The sequence below is a fragment of the Cyrtonyx montezumae genome, unplaced genomic scaffold (genome assembly GCF_038088225.1).
Source record: "Cyrtonyx montezumae isolate F1298 unplaced genomic scaffold, pur_monq_1.0 scaffold_6, whole genome shotgun sequence".
In the NCBI taxonomy this organism is placed as follows: Eukaryota; Metazoa; Chordata; class Aves; order Galliformes; family Odontophoridae; genus Cyrtonyx; species Cyrtonyx montezumae.
Genome location: NW_027072067.1, coordinates 8,679,342 through 8,699,484, shown reverse-complemented (window position 1 = coordinate 8,699,484; position 20,143 = coordinate 8,679,342). Strand labels below are relative to the sequence as shown.

The window sequence follows — 20,143 nt, the reverse complement described above, 5'->3', positions numbered from 1 at the left end:
ATTTCCCGGGCTATAAATAAAACCTCATTCGCACGCGCAGCTGACGCCAAATACCGCACAGCCGCGCGCCCGGGTTGTTGCAGTTCCCTGCTGCTGCTGTCACCGGGTGACAGACGGAACCTGGCAGCTCGCGTAGCCCCAAGGATGCTTTACGGCGGCGTTTTAGCTTAGCTACTGCCTCCGCCGCGGGCGGCTCAGCGCCAGAGCGGACCCAGCCCTGCAGAAGGCGCGGGGGGCAGCAGCTCCGCTCCGCTCCCCTCCGCCGCGTTGCCGCCGCGCCGCGCGGCCCCTGCTCGGCTCCGCACCGCCGCTGCATACGCGGCGCGCGCTGCTGCCCCCTCGAGGCGGGCGGGAGCGGCGGAGGCGCGCGAACCGCAGCGGCTGTGGTGAAGGCAGCGCCTCCCCGCCCCGGTCGGCAGTGAGGCGGCGAACGAGCCCGGCTGCGGACCGCAGAGCCCGCCGCGCCGCCCGCCTTTCTCCCGTCCGGCTCCGAGCCCTCCTTCGGCCGCCCTCCAGAGCCTCGCCTTTCCCTCGCCCGGCCAGATGATGAACTTTCTGCGGCGCAGGCTTTCGGACAGCAGCTTCATCGCCAACCTGCCCAATGGCTACATGACGGACCTGCAGCGGCCGGAGCCGCAGCAGCCGCCGCCGCCGCCTCCCTCGGCCTCCTCGGCGCCCGCCTCGGGCTCCCCGGCCGCGGAGCGTCGGCAGCCGCCGCAGTCGGCGCCCCCCCAGCAGCCGCCGCCGCCGCAGCAGCAGCAGTCTGCGGGCAGCAGCTTCTTCAGCTCCCTGTCCAACGCCGTGAAGCAGACGGCGGCCTCGGCCGGGCTGGTGGACCCCACCTCCACCTCCTCGGCCGCCGGCAGAAAGTTCAAGCTGCTGCTGGTCATCGATGAGCCGCACACGGACTGGTAGGTGTCCGTCGCAGCCCCGCTCCCCTTCCCCTGCGCGGGTCCCCGGGGGGCGGTGGGGCGGGCGGGGCCGCCCGCAGCCGGGCTGGAGCGGAGCTGGAGCGCGGAGCGCCGCGCGGGGGACGGGAGCCGCGTCCGTCGGCGCGCACAGCGAAGCTGATGTACCGCTCTGAAGCGGCGCGTCTTGTGCTCAGTGCAATACAGGACGCGTGCGAGCGCGGCGGGCACGGATTTGTTTTGGATGCCGTGCGCTTGAAGCGCTACGTGCGCTGATTCATATTGATGAGCGCGCTTGTTTTCGTGCAGAGCTCAGCGGTGCCGGTGCGGCTGCTGAAATGCGTGCTGGGGCGGAGGTCCTTCAGGAGATCGGTGGCGAGCCCGCAGTTGTGCCTTAGCTGTGTGCGTGCCTGTGATGAAGTTAATTAACATCTGGGGTTTGGTTTGGGGTGGGGGTTTTGCTTCCACGATAAACACAAATACGTGTGATTTGCCAAACACAAACTTGGACGGCAACTCGTTCCTTCTGTGCCTCGCTGCTGCCCGTGGAGAGGTCACAGCTTCTTCAGACCCGTTTGTCATGCCGAACGTTGTGATTTATAGAAAGATGCACATTAATTCATCGTTATTATCTTTCCCTGTGATGTGTTTACATGTCAAGCTGTGAATCGCCTCGCTCGGTGTTGCCAACCACTGTATATAGTATCTAAGCGGTGCCTGAACATAACAACATACTTGTTTTACTCTATATAATAGCACTGACATCATCTGGGATTGTACTATCAGCTTCTCAAATCTGTATCCTCATTGCCCAGACATACGTGTGCAGTTCTGATTTGAGACAGTTTGCTTTAAAATGGTACTTTAATAAAACACTTAGTACAGAAATTTAAGCATAATAAACATGGAGTTATCCTTAGCAAATATGCTGTGACCATTAAGATAACATTACCTGTTATGTCTCCTTTTAAAAACAAACAACAAACCCGACAAGGTTGTTGTATCTGCCAGAAAGCCTCTGTGCCTACGTCATGGAGATGCATCCATGGACACTGCTGACTGCCTTGCAAATACATCTGTTTATTTGACATTCTACTGTGCACACATTTCTGCTTGGTAAATTAAATAACTACCCGTGTTCGTGAAGTTAGCATCTTTCTGGTGCTGAAGCCAACCTGTGTATTATAACCACGGCACGTTTTACATACTTGTTAAATGCATTCAATGTGAACACTGTATTTCAGCAAAACCAAAGCTCTCAAAGGTCTGTTATGTGAATGTTACCATCTGCTGTTCAGGTGGGAGGCCAGATGCGTTCACAAATGTATACAAGGTTATACTTGCCTGCTTCTTCCTTCAGTTTTTTTTTCCTTCCAATGGTATGTGATATGGATACATAGTAGTTTCAGCAAAAAACAGTTTCTTGCCATTGTGCTGGTACTCTTTCCCTTATAAAAAGCAAATCGGGTATCAACTGGGGATTTATAATAAGTAGTGAAATATGAATGTGTGTATTTCGATAACATATACTGAAAGATTTGTTCCATACCTCTGGAAATATGGACATCCATATTGCCATGTATTGGACTGCAGCAGGATTTACTGTCTTGTACTTACGGGCAGGCTTGGACTACACTATCAGTGATAATTATATTGAAAGGGTGGAAGTGGCAGTAGATAAATGATAATGATCTGATGGCTCTCCCTCCAGCTCCCTGCCTGGTATGATGCACTGACATATGATTTACTGAGATGAGGAATGTAGAGCTACTGTCATGTGATGCACTAAAAAAACACTGTCAGTAACAACAGCAAAAAAGCCAATACCAAGTAAATCTCTTGCAGTGAATGTAGATTCCTGAGGACTGATTGCAGTTGGTTTATTTAATCCTGAGATGAAGATTACGTGCTGGGAATTTTGAGCTGCATTGTGATTTCCTTAAATCGACAGTGTATCTACTGCCTTTGAGTTGCCTTCAATAGAAATCCAAGAATTTAAATCTGGATCATAATGCAGTCCTGCTAATTCAGTATCCTCTTTTTAGCAAGATCTACAGTATGTATTAGACACCTTTTGTGAGCAAGGCATATTGCCCCTTAATTTTAGCATCAAAAGTATGTTTTGTTTCTAATATATTAAATTTCTATTATAAATTGATTCATGCTTGAAGTCTGAGTTTTAATAACCCTTCCAATGTTGTTGTTGTTGCTAGTGGATTCATATGGGTTATTTTAAAAATAAATGAATGTCCAGTTGTTTGCATTTTTAATCTTGATCTCAGTGCCTTCTATAATTTTCTTGCCTTAAAAAAATTATCCTTTCACGGGTTTTGAAATTATTCTTTTACTGTTTCTTTTATGACATAGGAAAATTAACTTATCTGTGCTAATTTGCATATTTTACCATGCTAACTTGTCTGAGTCTTTAAGGTAAGAAGGCAAGTACAGTCATCTTGTCAAATCATCCTCCATACTCCCCTAACACTCAATCAACTCTGTGTTAGAAGTGTGAAAGAAGATTCCTTTCCTACAGGCTCTTCAAAAACTTGCAGCTATGTAAATGAGAGACCTTCAAGGACTTCTGATAAAGACAAGACTGCAAAATAAGCTGATGTCAAAAGCTTTGTATCAGTTAATACTGTTACTCTTTTCTCAGTGACAAGTGAGGGAAAAAAAAGAAGACAGAATAAAGCATTCAGTCATCTTCCAGTGACAAACCCCAGACAAGCTATTCTCATTGGTTCTGGTTCTGATGGAACACGTTCTCCTAGTCTCCTTCTACATCAAATGATCCCTTGGTCCAAAGGTGGAAGAAAACAACAGTCATTTTTATCAATTGCCTTTGAAGCTTTCTCTCATTCTAGACTAGCACTATGGAGAAGGGATGACTTGTAATTCCAGCACTCTTTCAGATGAAACAGCACTATTCATTTATATAAAAGCACTGGAAAAGCTCTTCTTATTTTCTGACCCACTCTTTATGCATTTTAATCTCTTGTTCTTTTCATCTGCAGCTGCATACTGAACAGATATTTTTAATGCCTTCATTGATGCCTAGATCCTTTTTCCTGAGTTACCACATCTAGTTGAGACCCCTGCAATGTATGTAAAAAAAGATGGAAGCCATTTTGGTGGAAAAATGTTTGACTTCCAGGCACTTCATGGATCTGTTAGGGAGAGGAAGGCTTCAAGAACCGCTTTTTACTTTTAGAATTTGGGTAATAGTCTTCATCCTGATTATTTTACAGGTTTAGGAATCTGTGTTGCTATTTTTACAAATAGAAGAAGCTAAGAAGTAAAATCATTTGCTCAAGGTCATTCAAGAGCCTAGTGACAGAGCTGAAATAAAACCTAGATATTTTGCTTAACCTTTTCGTTTAATTCTCCTTTTCTAGCTGTTCTGCTGTAAGTGGCCCAGGTTTTCAGCTAGATATGTTTATTTTAAAATGTATTCAATTTCTTCAGGAAATAACCGTTTGTTCTACATGCAAAATGTGCTGAATATTCAGTTCTGTATGAGCAATTGATTAGAGGGTGTACATCAGTGGCAAGGCGTCAGAATGCTCTGTATGTAGACCGTTGTCTTTATTGAAAGCTTATGTTTATTATTTAGAAAGTTGTTTCCATATTGAAAAGTAACTATTGCTTGGCTGGTTCTGTGCTTCAAAGATTGACTCACTGGCCATAATGATGAAAGAAGCAGATGGAAAAAGCACAAATTTTGTAAGTATCCATACATTTTCCTTCTCCTTTTCCCTCCACTCCAATAATTACATGTTTCTCATAATGCTTTCTGCTTTAGTAGTTACCTATCTTTTTATATTAAAAAAAAACATTTTCAAAACCCTTGTGTTATCTATGGGCAAATATTGCAAATCATAATGTGTTTAGTCTCACTGGCATTGTCTCAGTTCAGGAAGATGTTGATTTATGATTTTTGCATTTGTTCAGGCAAACTTTTTGTGGAAAACTTTTTCAGTTAAAAATATTTATGAAGTTGTTACGTGCGAGGGTAACTGCCAAATAACTTCCACACTACAACCAAATTTTAGTGCATTTTTTTTCTGTATGGGTGGTTCAATTGTGCATAACCAATTAGGATCTGAGTATTTCCAAACCAAAGTTAAACTAGAATCAGAATTTGTTTTATTAGATAGAAACACGTTGGTTTAAAAATTGCATCACTCATTGCAAGTCTTCTGTTAGGAAATTTTCCAGTCTTAGAAGGTGTTACTTAGATTCTAGTAATGCCTAAATGAGGTCAAATGCTTTGCCAGACTTCTTGATGATCTCTGGTTAACAGCAGGATAACAGTCTCTGTAAGGACAGTGTTCTTGCCTGATTCCTGGCATTAAAAAGCACACTGCTACTCATAGAAGGAATAAAGCCACAGTATAAAAGCGGAGAGGAAATCCCAGAATGTGGACAAGTTGTATAAGCAGCAGGAATTGCAGAGGAAGGGGAGATTGAAAGGGTCTCTTGGTACTTGTCTAAGGGCTGAAGGTGGGTAATTTTCCAAACCAAGCTGCGGCAAGGGACTGATGTGTTCCAGAGGTATAGGGTGACTCATGTTTTTGAAAGGTGTGAGATCTTAAGTCATGCAGAATGTAGATACAAGCCTTTGGACAACAAATATAAAGAGAAGGTAATCTTACCAGTCCATATATTTTATATAGGAAAAAAGGTGATTGGATAAATTACTTCTGTCAGTTAAAACATTATTTATGAGCTGTCATACCTTTTGTGATAAGAAGCTCCCAAAGTAAAAAGAAAAGTGAGTTTCCTTTTGATGTAATGCTCTCATTATCTTGCAAGGTAGGAATAGGTTCTGTAAACTTCCTGAAATTTAGCAACAGTGATAAAGATTTTACTTTTGTTTTTATAATTCTTGCTTCATATGTCCTCTTTGTACGTTGAAGTGATTTTTGGTGAGGAATTTCATCTACATTTTAAAGAATCGGCTGTGTTACAGAGTTGCTACAGTCACAGCCTTTGGACTAAGCTATTAAAGTACTAAGCTATTAAGTACTATTAAAACAGGGGATGGCAACCAGATTGTTACATGAAGTCAGTATGTGCTTAGACTGCTTCTTACAAGCTGGTAGTGAGACCAGTACTACTACTTAGCACGCATTACAGTTAACTCTATGCTAAGGCCCTGCATTTTGCTATCAAAATAGCAACATAATTAAAGAAGAGATGAAGGTGTAAGCATGATGTAGCAGAAATGCTTAGTCACAGCCTGAACCAGTGATTGAGAACCTGTTGGGAAGGCAGGGTGGACCTCAGGGAGCTCAGGTATGCAATGCACCTGAGTGACTGGAAGGGGTGGAGCCAGAATGGCAGTGTGGACATAAGGGTATTTCACTGGAGATCTTTGCTTATCTGAGGTTTTATGAAGGTAAGCAGCTTCTTTTCTTAGTTTCTGTGGTTGTTGCATTTGGGCAAGTCCTCACTGCAGCTTAGGGTATTCTGCTGTTATTGCTGTGCTGTCCATTGTGTTACAGCATTACAATGTCCAGCAGCAGCGTTGCTAAGAGAACAAGCAGCAAATCTTTCTGCTATTCTTACAGGACAACATGAGTTGTTCTAGAAATTTTTATTTTGAACTCTTATCTACTCATAAGATGTGAGCAACCAAATTATTTTTACTGGAAGGATGAAGCTGTGGCACAATATGCCTTGTTAATTGTTCTTTATCCCCTTTTTTAATCTTAAATGAGTGCTGAGCAAGATTTTAAGAAGGGCATGCAGCTGAAGTAGATAGTGTAGTCATGTATTAACAAATCTGAATTTGTAGCACAGAACAGTCTCATGCAAATTGTATTTCCTGTCTGTATTCTGAAATGACCAGCTGATATAGTTCTCCACCAGACAATGTGTGCGCCAGGGTTTGACGATAATGCAATAGAAGATTGTAGAGGTTTTTTCAGTTTATCTCCTGTTCTGTAATACTTGGATGCATTAGCATAAATAGTAAAACTCAGTGCACAATAGAGATTGCCTTTTGACAAGATATTTATAAAAAATAGAAGTAAAAAGCTCTTACCAGGAAAAGCTTTTGTCCCTCAGATTATGTATTTCTCTATTTAAACAGTTTCTTATGTACAGTGATGTAATTTCAGGCAGCTTTGTGTGTGAGATGCTCGTTAGAAACCTGAATATTCTGTCTGTTCATTTTGGATTTTGTCTGTCCTCCCCTCCACTATGCTCAGGATCATAGTGAATCTTGCAGTCTATTTTGTTGAAAAGTGGAGCCTCTCCAGAGGACTTACTGTATTTTGAGCTGTTTCTGTTGTAAACAGTTATATTATTCTCTGTCCTGTAAAAACTGTAGGACACAGCAGGCTGTGCTTCTTTTTATTAAAACCATGTTTCTCCAAAAGACTGATGCTAGATAAATATTCTCGCAGTGTGTTCTTCATATAATGCTTCAGCATTTGCATTTTTAGTACCCAGTTCTTAATAGTACAGTGAGATAGTTCATATGTGGCATCACAGCATTTTATTACCTTCGGTATTCAGCCAGCTCGCTCCCGGCAAATGCTCTGAACTGCAGAGATGTATTTAATATTCTATATGCTTGTAGAGAAAAACACTTACATCTGAGTTTAAAATAATATTGGAAGACCTTAGAGTTTGAAGTTGTCTGAAGATGGTAACAAAAGCTACAGGAAGTTGTATGTGGATACAAACCTCTGAAGAAAAATTCTAGACAAGACTGAATGAAACTGCTTGATGTAAGGGTAATTACAATGAGGTAAAAAAGCTGTGAAGAAATGGCAAGGAGAGCCACAAACTATGAAGTAAATACTGCCTAAAATAATGATATCTTGCCCCAAAGATGGGGATACCTACAATGTAGACCAGGGAAAAAAGTGCAAGGGCGTGATAAGACCTTGAAAGTGCTGTGGGTGGAAGGGCATTATACCTTGCTCTAGAGTACAAAATGTTTGCTTGATCGCACTGCTGCTTTTGCTAATTAAACAGCTTTGTCTGTGCTAAGTCAAACTGCCTTCTGAGAAGGAAGCTAGAGCTCTTATAGACGGCCAGCTGGATAATGAGGATGGGTGTTGATGGCAGCATAACTGTAGACTGAGTAATTGGAGATGTGCAAAAAAGTGGAAAAATTGTTTGTTAGTTTTCCAATACTCCTTCACTATGAGTGCTTCCTCACCTGGATGAAACAGGAATACCCACAAACTCTGTTGATAAGTTCTCTGATTCCTAAAAGTGTTGGTGACCATTGTCAATCTGTTTATATATTTGCAGCAAAGTTGAATAAATAACAATTCAGAAGACACAGTCTTAAATCTCAAGAGGCTGTTGCTGGTTTTCCTGTAGACCTGCCTGTGGTCTTTTTCATCAAATTCTGCTGCTGCTAGAGTGTGTTTTGTAAATATAGTGTTATATTTGCTAACTTGTTTTTAGCAATAAGCTGTTGATTTTACAAATCAGCTATTTCTGTCTCATTTGATTGAATAATTTTGCAACAGTGAAAGTTGCTATGTGGCCCTTTTAATATTGCTCTAAAGGGGACTGGTTTTCAGGGCAGAACATTTAAAGCAGAGAACAGCACTGGTCCTCAAGCTGTACCTAGAGCTGGCTGTTTCCTGGGTTGGCAGTGACAGGCAGTAGGATGGGATGTCTGTTTGCATCGTGATTGTGGCTGCCTCTCAGCAAGTGGGCTGCTTAGCTGGTGAAGGCTCCAGAGGATATCTGCTTACTCTGCAACTTTTTGGATTGCTAACATCAGCAGAGATGGGATTCAATTAATGAATGGATCCAGTAGATTGTGTGCTGAAGAAGGTGGAACTCAGGGTTTTTAAGAACTCTATTTTTTTTTTTACCTGCATGCAAGATGCCTTCATCCCTCTTCCTGTGTACCAGTTACTGAAGTGAGCAGAGAACACGTGGAATATTGATAAAGTTGCTGAGCAGGAACAATGTTCTCTTAACAGATTTTACCTCTGAACACCTGTGTTTGGACTCAGAGCATTTTTTGTCACTACTGAAGTCTCATACAAAAGGGGCAGGAGAGTTCAAGTTTTTTCTTCCCACTGTGGACATCAGCACATAGACTCACCTTGTGCAGACAGAAATGTAAATGTACGTTCCTGTTTTTGTAAAAATACGGTGGGATGTGTGGTGTCTAACAGAGCATGATCACCTCTTTTTTTCATCTATTACCAAACAGAGAAGAAAAATGGCACATGGCATCAGCTGATCTGGTGCCAGAAGCTGCAACAAAAGGCAGTTTGGGTGCAGTGTTTGCAGAGGAACGAAACCCCTACTATTTATCATCAGAATGGGATGTGTTTGTTGAGATGTTAAGAGATTCTGTGGGAACAGAGTTATGAGTTCTTAAACTGTGTGGGAATGCTTCAGCTCTACGTGACATGCTCCTCAAGAGAAGAGAACATTTTTACTTTTAGGAATTTAGGGAGTAACATTCCTGGTGAAAAATAGGATTATATACAGTATATAAATCAAAGTAAATAATGTTAATCATCAAAAGCGGCTTTTTGTAATGCATGGTTGATCAAAGTCAACATCTCTGCTGGGTCTGCAATTTGGCTTGTGCATTATAATAGATAATAAAGCATATAAAATGGATTTCATTTTATGCACAACAAAGAGTGGGCTTAATGTGGACCTACATAAAGATGTGCGTATATATATTTCCTCTTCTGCAGTAAACCAGGGATACTTTCCTGAATGCCCTGTCCAGGACTGTCCTTCAGAGTAAGGAACAAGTATTTTGTTTTGCCTGGAAACTCAGGGTAAAATTCCATGTGTATGAAACTTGTAGCAGTCCTTTAAGGGTCTTAGCAGGGGGGGGAAAGAACATCAACAAGTGGTTAGCATCTGCATGTCTGCAAAAGTAAAATAGTGCCAGTGTGAAGGGTTAGCCTATATACTTTTATTCTCTTAAAATGGAATAGTTTTATTTCTGCACACACTGTTAGAGATGCGGAGTTACTGCCTTTTACAATTCTCTTTATCAGCTGTCTCCATTAATACTGATAAATACATTCTGAGGATAGTTGGCATTCAGTTAACTATGTCAAGAAATAATACAACAAACTTCTAGAATTATTCCAAAGCTGAAATCTGTCTTTAATGTATCAGAACTTGTTTTTTTTTAAATTTAGTGTTATTAAAATTGTCTAGATAAGACAACGAGGAAAACTTGAACATCTGCCTTTTCCATTTCCTTGTCCTTTTTTATTAACAAGTCCTTGTTTTGTGTTGAAACAAAAATGGAATATTTAGTATGAAAGCACTGTGTCTAACAAATAACAGTGAAAGGTATAACATACTCATTAGCTATGAAATGTCTCAGTATTTATTGTTATTTTCTCCTGCAATTTTTTCCATGTGAGCAGTTAAGTGCTTGTATATGCCACCAGTGGGTTTTTGGGGAAGTGGTAAGTTAGTCATAAACTTTCATACTAGTAGGTAGCATTCAAAAGAACAATTTCAAACCAATTCTTAGTGGTCTCTTGGTTATTCTGGAAAGTTTGCTCCTGACTTTAATTTGTCACCTTTTATTTGATAAAAATTATTGATGTGCTGGTTATAAATTTCTAGCTACAAACTAGGGTAAATATGCCAAGACAAGTTTGTCCCATTGCACGTTTCTTTAAATGTACACTTATCATTTTAAAGAGCAATCAATTTTTTTTCCAATAATAACAGTAACAGAAGGGAACTCCGTACATTACTGGTAATGAAATATAGAGAACTCCCAGAAACTTCAGAATTTTTGACTTTTGTGCTAAAGGGATATCTTGGTAAGGACAGAAATTTCATAAAGTGAGTCGTATGGACTTAAAGTCTCACCTGAGCTACCTGCATAATTGACCCATGCAGTTCAGGATGGACACTCAGAATAAATAGTAGTAGTACAGATAAGTGTGTGTGTATGCTTGTTTCAAAACAGCCAATGTGAATAGAAGCCATACTGAGTGAGCAGGATTGGAAATTAGACACTGCAGCACATGTACAGTGAAGATGGGCCCTTGTTGTGAACATGCTGGGTTGTGCTCAGTTGTTGCTTGGCTAGATAGATTAAAGCCAGCATGTGTGTACTTCCCTGTGCTGTAGATATTTAATTTGTCTTTGTGTGCTCAGTGGCTCTGTCTTTCACACCACAGAGCACGTGCAACAGGGACACTGGTAACTTTCTGTCGGTAATGGTAATAAAAGTGAGGAGAGGAGTTTAAAATGGACAGAAGAAAATCAGTTTCTGCTCTGAATTACTGTTTCCCAGTACTTCTGTACTGCTTTTCAGATAGTTCTGTAATGAGTAGCAAAACATTTATTCATCTGAGAACTTAGAATTAAATGAATAAATGCTATCATAGCATGTTCAGCTAAGTGCTTGCAGTGAGGCCTTGTCCTGGCAGTCCGTATGTTGACAGTTTTGAAATCTCTTAGTAACACGGTATACTTTGTTCCATTGACTGTGTTTTAAATGATTTTTGCCCTTTTACTTTGCTAATATAATTCCTACAGTTCTGAAAGTTGCCTTTGGGGTCTTTTCATATGGTTTCTATATCATTTAGAAAGAGATTTCGGGAAAGGTGACGTTGACCTCCTGGCAGGTGATGGGCAGCAAGACTAAAAGCTTTCAGTTATAGCAGGAAATGGATGCAGGTTTCCTGCATTCCTAAATTAGGTGTCACTAGTGTGAGCAATTGTCATTAAAAGGTTCAGTATTTGGATGACTTCTGAATGTCCAGGACTGCTGAAGATTGTGATTAATATAGTATTATTCACACTTGCACTTTATTAAATGTAACTTAAATCCAGTGCAAATGCCTCATATTTAAAATAAATATAATTGTATAGAAGTAATGGAACTGGAACTTTCAGCCAAGTTTTTATGAAAATATTTCTGTGAATTTTAGGACAAGGACTTCACCAAATTTTTTACAAGATATATGGGATAGGAAAAGGGAGGATAATATTAACCATTAACCATATTAACCAAATGGGAATAATGGTTTGTTTTTATTAATTCCTAAAGAAGACCTTCAAATGCTGGAAATTCAGTCCTATGAAAATTAATCGTGACTGGAATGTATTTCAGCTTAGAGAAAATCCCTCTTCTGGGCAGAAGTCAGCACCATGACTCAGCTACTGCTCTTTTCTGATGAAGTGTATGTGGGTGGTTATGCTGCAGTATCTCTGTAGCCTTCCCTTCTGTTAGTGCCTACAGACATTTTTCTTACACCCACTCATGTTCTCTGGTTCCATGCAGCAGATAAATAATTCTTCTATGACAGCTGGGAGATGTATATAGCAGATTCTTTGCTATATGTGTACAAGAGATATATGTCCATTGTTTTAAAGAAAGCACATATTATAGTAAAACATGTAGTCAGAAACGTGGGAAAATGTATAAAGAAAGTTAAAAATCCTGCACGTGAACACTGGGATGATAAAAATTTATCGTTATTTCCATTGTGTATTGCATTTGTGTCTTGCAACACAATTTGTTGATTTTAGTCAGAGATTTGTTGGTTTTAGTCAGGAGAAATCACTAGAATGAACGCTACATAAAATGTTCATGATAAATTATCTTACAGTATCTTAAAAAGCTATTAGGTGATGTCATATATTTCTCTAAAACCCAAAGGTGCTGGACAACCGTCAGAGTCTTCAGCAGGTGAAAGCAGAGAATTTGGAAGGATCAACATTGCTTGTGTCTTTTGTGAGACAAGTTACACAGTTCTGAGGTTCTACACTGCTGTGTCATTCCAAAAAATATGTATTACTTCTATTTAATAGTATATATGTTTTCTTGATTTTTCTTTTCTAGACTGTTTTATCTTTAAATGTAGAACTAAATTATATTACAATTCATATATGTAGATAAAAATTATTTACTGGCTTTTATAACACAGTTTAGAAGTCACCGAGGTTACATCTTCCTGCATGCATTCTCATCCATTCAGACCATTCTGAGAGGAACTGTTACCGTGGTACATGCGTTGTCTTTACCACTTGCCAATCTTGTTTATTTTAGTTGTAAAGTATAAACACTCATTTTTTATTTTTGTTTTTAGATTAATTTTAGATTTTGTAGTATTAAAAAAAGTGAGGATACAGGGAATTTATAGGGCATGTCATGTGTGGGACTGTTACTAAGAACAAAACTAACTTATAGAAACATGTGACATGAAGGAATAGATTTATAGCTGTCTACTCTCCAGTGAGTGGGAATCTTTACCGTTAGCTCATACAAACAGAGCATCGTTTTGTCAAAGCACCGTTCACTAAAACGACCCATATCTGTTTTCAGCATGTCAGCTGCCCTGTCTTGAAGTCAGTTGTTGCCCCAAGTCATTGTAATTTTTCTCATGATAGTCGAGCACTTCGAGAGTGACCTGCTGCATCTTTTCAAAGGAATAAAAAAAAGTGATCAAATAACCAAAATGGATGAGATTTTTATTTCTCCTGAAGGTATCTTTAATTGTAATTGTCAGTTTTTTTGCCTTTAAGTAATAGTAGGAAAGAGAGACTGCTTGCTTTGTGTACATAGTTAATCCCAGCTGGTCAGTAGAGCTTGGATTATAATGCATCAAAAGTAGTATTGCTGTGAGATCTCATTTCTGAGGATCTCTGTGTAGACAAGATATTTGTGTAAGGGAAGTATATGTACTTTTCTAGTACTTCAAAATAAGGCTGAAGTGGTGTTACTAGCAACCTACTACTTAGTGAAATCAGACCAAAAGTTAGATTTTCATCTTGCAGCTTTGTTGCACAGATTTTGAATTGTCAGTAACCATTCATTTTAACATTATTTTGAGACTATGTCTCAGATTTATTTTTTTATTAAATAAAGCTCCCAGTTATGTTTGCGTTCAGGTGGGTTTTAAGTAAGCAGAAAGATTTCATTTTAAACCATTTACAAACAGCACTTATGACAGTAGGTAAATTGACAGAAGATAAGTTTATAAAATACTATGTGTTGTTTACTAATGTGCCATCAACTATTTGATTTTTCTTTGTTTATAACTTACATAATATAGAAGGTGGTGCTTAAGACTCTGAGGACAATACCTTTGGTCTCTGTATCAATCTCCCCCAGCTCTGATCATGTCTCATTTTTTATAATTAACACATAATCCCTTCAGGCTTCGTGACAGCCAAAGTAAAGGTTATCTGAAATAAGCAAGTGTTGACCTACATAGCACATGCATGACTCACCAACCTTGTAGTCAGTTTGTTTAGGTCTTACTGTCTGAATAACAGCTTACGTTGTCTGCTTGTGCTGATATCCTTAATTCAAACTGTTGTTTTTTACAGTGTTAGAATGTATGAGGGAAAAGAAAAAAAAACAAACAAACAAAGATTAGTATTGTAGGCAAAATTATTAAGGGCAGTGCAAAAAGTAGAAATACCCCCAAATGTTTTTTCAAGTCTGAAAATCAGAAAACAGTTTCTTCTGGTAAAAGTAATGTTATTCTGGAATAAGTGTGCAAAGAAAGCAAGGAGACAAAATTATGTTAACTTTGAAATGAATTATAGCATAGTTTCCTTTGTAGAAGTAACATCCAAGTCTGACTGTTTCCTTTACTCCAATAATTTAGATTTACCTTGTACTTCGATGACATTAACTATTCAAGGTGAGGCGATACTCTGTATGGGTAGAGAAGTCATCCCAAATGTTTACTGTGCATTGATGTCTTACTGTGATTGTGCGTGTGCTACTTAGAGGGACAGTGTGACAGATTTGTGGGCTGCCCTTCTGGTAACAAACCAGTGAAACATAATACATTCCCAGACACTGAACTTTGTCAAATGACTGTGTTCAAGAAAGAAAAATAACTACTTTTATCTCCCGGGCTCAGAAACTGGCTTGTTTCTACTTCAACCAGGATACAATTACATTAATTATTACTATTATTATTATTTTTAGAAAACAATTTTTGACAGCATGCTTTGCAGCTCCAGAAGGCTGTTCTTGCTATCTTTTATTGCTCGATCTCCTAATTAAAGTCAGCCTTTGATTGTCAATGTATGTAATAATGTTTGGGATATTCAGACAGGTTTAGGTGGAACAAGCGAGATGCGCTTGTTTCCAAAAACTATGCCATAGAGTTCTGTCAGTAATAGGCTTAGGCATCTCCAGCTGATGGTTTTCAAAACTAGAGGTCAAGACACAACTACAACTATGCTGCTATGATTTCCATATTTGTAAATAAAAAATTCCAGTAAAGCAGTCTATAAAAATTCTGGCTAGCTTCATAAACATTTCAGTATTGCTGATTGGCTCTTAAGTTCTTCACTGTCATTAAATGTTCTTAAGACAATAGTTTTGCAACTATTCCGATAAACTGCTACCTTTATTCTCTGCCACTTGCTCTCAGAGAAGTGTCCTTTCTGACCTCATTTATAAATGTGAGCTCTTCCCCATGGATGCCAGGTGGAACACAATGAAGTCTTACTCTTCCATGAAAATCATAAGGGACAGAGAATATGAGAACGCCATACGTTTCTGTTCAGACTGTTTTAATGAGTACATGAACTGTTTCAGTAGGCTCTGCTTTTCATAAAGGCTGTTATAGACAGTAAACTCTTCTATTTTCTCCTCTGTTCATCATCCACAGTCTCAATTTTGTCTTCTTATCTCAGGCTTATCTTGTAGTACAGGAAATGCACTGTATTTATCTGTTGCTTCAATGTACAAGTGTTATTCATACATATCCTAAACTATTTTTAAGGTTTACATTGTTGATAGGTGTATTTCCCCTTCCTGTAGCTGAAAAATGGCAATAGGAATGTGTGGTATGCTTTCAGCAGTTTTTCACGAAATAACTGTATGTAAAAGAAGAAATTTAAAGAAATGGTATGGGAAATACGTTCTCTTCAAAAAGACATTATCTTATATATTGATTTATAAAAATCATTGATGTGAGGTAATGGCTCTAGCTTGTAAAGTAACATAATTTATATTTTGAGCTATGCTGTATCTGCCTAAGTTAATTGGCCTAATTAATGAAGAGTAATTAAAATAGGACTGGGCTTGTGTCAGAATGGTCTGATACTGACAAGACATTTAAAACTGTGTTTTAACAATACAGAAAGGGATCTGCTTATGCTCAGACACTACATTTGCTTTATATATCACTATTATTTTTTTATATTGATTCAGGGCTCTGGCGGTAGTGTAAAACTCAGGTTTAGTATTTAATAGATGAAATTTAATGTGGATTTTGATGCATTTGCCCATAATATTATCTGAAGTGGAAAATTTTAGTGTTCTATTTCAATTCTTACTGTGATGAAAGTGTTCTATTTGTTAAAATATGCCTAAAAATTTATGATGCGAATTTTTGCGCTAATCACACATCATTTTATTTCCTTGAGTTTAAGGTGGGAACTGGAGGGGAAGTCATGCAATTCCACCAAGGTATTTACTTACATACTGCAGTATATCCTTAGTGATAGATTTTATGTAATTCTAAAAGATGATGGGGAATATTGTTATGTAAAAGTTTGAGGTAAGAGGGAGTAAAGTAATAATTTCAGTTCTCTACTGAAATTCACTCCCTAGTCTGTTTATTGAGCAGCTACTTTTTCTGGTTCTTGGAATAGTTAAGTTCCGTATCTTAGCAAGAGATCTTGTAAATGAGGAGCTAATCCACAGCTGGAGTTTGAGTTTGAGCTTGAGCTTGAAAAAGGGTCCACCTTGAGTGACAGCCAAAAGAATTGTGAAGGAGTTTCCAGCATCTGCAAGATCTGATTACTGTTAGGACAGGTGCATGCTAGAAGGGGAGCTAGTGCAGAAGTTATTTTTTAAATGGAAGAAAACAAACAAAAACTTCGCAAGAAGGGTAACAGGAATCTAGTAACTGCTTTCCTTGAAATGGATCTTGATACCTAGGTGCTTTTAGAAAGTCTTTACTGTCAAACAGTAGTCATGCATTATACACGAATGGATTTCCCAAGTGTGGGTATCCAGGTGACATTTAAATGGGTTCTGCTGGTACTAAATACTGTCTTCTGACTTGCAGATTTTGTCTGCGATGAGGAGATAATAGGCTGATTCCTGCCTATTCTATGTAATATTTCTTTTAGACTGGATTGCTAATACTGAGTTTGTTTAATGCACAAAATGGTATTCTCTTTTGGAAAGCAAATGGAAAGATAAGAGAACAGATCTGTCAAGTTGGCTCTACATTTTACCTAAAGGCTTCGTATAAGCTATATAAAGAAATTAAAATTGGAATTTCACACTTTTACAAATGAGATGATTTGCAAAGGAGTATTCTGTCTTTCCAGCTGGTGGAAAATTTCAGCTTCTGACAGGGTAAACATTACTGATATAGATAGTAGGGACACAGCACAACAGGTGTGTTTTAATAATTTATTAAATGTTTTCCTAAAACCACGTGACAGAAAATGCAGACTTATGCAAATATAGTTTTTCTTTTAAAAAGTGAAAGCTAGAATGTTTGTGTGGAGTCTAAGCATACAAGCAGACTCAATATGCCATGTCTGAAGAATGCTTGAATAGATGGGAATATTATGAATAAACTTTAGAAATACCTGTATTTTACTTACAAGAATACAACCTCAAAGTAAAGCCATAATCCTTGAGCAGTGAACTGCCCTGTTTGCTCTTATGAATGGTGATGATCTTTTAACTTGAGTTACAATGTCAAGTTAAAAAATATTTTTTTTGGTTTATGGTTGGTTTTTTTTGTTCCTTACTTTGAGGATGCATTTATCAATTTTAGTGATCCTATCTAGATAGGATGTAGGAATATAAATGTTCCATTTAAATACTATTTCAAACTATTTTTTAGTAAATGCCTTTCCTAGACTATTTAGCAAAATTTATTGCATGGACTGGGAATCTATTTTCTATAACAGAAGATAACTGTTGTACTGAACTGCTCGTTGCTGAAACTAAAGTATCAAATTGTTCTTTCTATGTCTTATGGTTTTGTTTGGAGCGGTATTTTGCTAATGCTACCTAACACAATAATATCTATTAATTTATTTCAAATGAGAATACGTAATTAGGTCTGCTGTAATTTCCATTTGTTGTTCTCAAGGGAACTTGTAAGATGATTCGCCACCTGTTGTGTGGAAGCTCAGGTCCAACATTACCAAAGCATTTAAACCATAAGAGTGGAGGTTTATTGCATGTGGCCACTCTGCAACTCTACCAGTTAGTGGGGAGAGGGTATGAAGTGTTCGTTTCTGGAAATTTCTGTCTAGTTCCTCCAGCATAGAAAAGCAGCTCAGAAACATAAATAAAAAGGCTACTAGTACTAGCTGTAAGTCTGGTAATGCTGTGAATACTAACAACTGGCTTTACTGATGTTTCTATGAAAAATATATCTCAGAGAATTTTATGGCAGCACATAATATATTTGCATGTGTTTTCCACACACAGCATATGGCAATTACTCAGATTGCAGCAGCCAAGTGTTAGGCACTTATGTTACTTATTTCTAAGTTTATCTAAAACATACATTGCTGTTCTGATCAGATTTATGAAGATTCTCATGTTGTCAATCCTTAGCGTGTATTATTCAAGATCCGGCCTGTTTTAGTTTTGGAAAGTTGAATCCTTCAGTTACCATTATTCATTATGGCTCCAGTTTGTACTTGCTTATCAAACAACAGAGATAAAATACAAGAAATTTGCCTCTTATCTCTTATATAGGTAAATACCACTGCATCTCAATGATACAGCTTTAAGGATGTTTGTTTTAAACCAAAGTGTACATTTGAGAGCTGCTTTAACAAATGAAAGTAATTACCAATTCTGGACTACTGTATAAAAATGAAAGTTTGCAACCATGTTAATAAAACTTTTTACTAATCTCCTTGGTAGTCTGTAGAGTTTAAAAAGTCTCATTCAGTGTTCATCTACCAGAGTCAAAGAAGGAACGTTTAGTTTAGGTTTAAATAGAGCATGAGTTGGCTCAACAGCTTCCTGCAACGTGCTATTTATCGGGGGAGAGTAATGCTGAAGTTCAGGATTTCTTTGAAATTATATGGACAGTAGGTATAAGTAAATTATAAGCAAATTATTGCCATGTTAAAGTATACTTATCTTTAGGGTTACCAAGATCTTCAGCTTCCTGCAGAGTGGTATTGTTGGAGTGTTCTTAGGCTTATCTAGTATTATGATTTGTTGTCCAATTTGAAGGAAACCAACTAACAGTCCTGTGCAGAAAGTCTACTGTCAATGAGAGACAGCAGTGTGTGGAAGCTTTTTCATGGCAACAAAGTCAGTCTACATGTAGGTAACTTAGTAATCTTTTCTTAAAATGCCTTGTTGTATATAGTTCAGTAGTATTGATACATTATGTTCACATAGGTTTATACATTGTATAGGTATATGAATACATAAAATATAGTAATTTCTATCAAAACTTAGTCAGAATGCTAAGAGTTAATCCTTTTTTTATTGCAGTAAATATCACACTGTACTAGTTCTCAAATTAGTACTAGAAACTATTACGAGTTTCTTTATGTGGCCAGGGAATTTATGCTATATGTATATATTTCTGTAATGCTTACTGTAGTGGAGAGTGAGGTTTTGTTTTTGTTATTTTTAATTACAGTACCGTCACAGATGTTCTGACTTATTTTTTTTCTCTCTCTGCAAGGGAGTTCCTAACTGTATTAGGGAAATATGCTGTCATAGGGAGAAAATCTATAAAATGTTCTTTGTTCCATCACATTGATACGAGGACTTCTGTTTGCCTGCACTTAAACTACTGGCTAAAGAATGTACCGTATATTAAAACTAATAACCAAAAAACCACTCCACCCATCTGGTTATAACTGCCTCATTTTCTGTATATGTTGACAAAAAATGAGGCAGTTAAAACCTAGGGAGGTACCAGTGCTAAGTATTAGGAGAGAAAAATCATTTGAGTCATGTAGGTGAGGTCATTGCATCCAATTATGAATTGCTTAATTATATTTCTGTAAGATGAACTGTGATCTGTAATCCCATAGATCTTCAGTAAGTCTACTGTTGGATGGTTAAATCAGTAGGTCAGCTCCAGATTCCAGTCTTTCCTTTAAGTGTCTGCTGCATAGATTTGATTTCATAGATAAGAGGTTATGGTTAGTGTAGTTGATTTTTTTCTAAGTATATAGTTTGAAACCAAGCGGAGAATATATTTGTATCTTCATTTTTAAACTAGATCATTTAACATCAATCTTCTATGGAATTCCATTTTTACGTT

At 38.4% G+C, this 20,143-nt stretch overlaps 1 protein-coding gene across 1 annotated transcript in view; it reads left to right on the top strand.

Moving 5' to 3' along the window:
* Positions 1–415: 415 nt before the first annotated feature.
* The window catches only part of SYN2 (synapsin II), a 135,987-nt gene continuing 116,259 nt past the window's right edge, over positions 416–20,143 (top strand). The window contains exon 1 of the mRNA XM_065749652.1: positions 416–911. Coding sequence (XP_065605724.1) covers positions 544–911 — 368 coding nt within the window. The 5' untranslated portion in view covers positions 416–543. The remainder of the gene's footprint in view (positions 912–20,143) is intronic.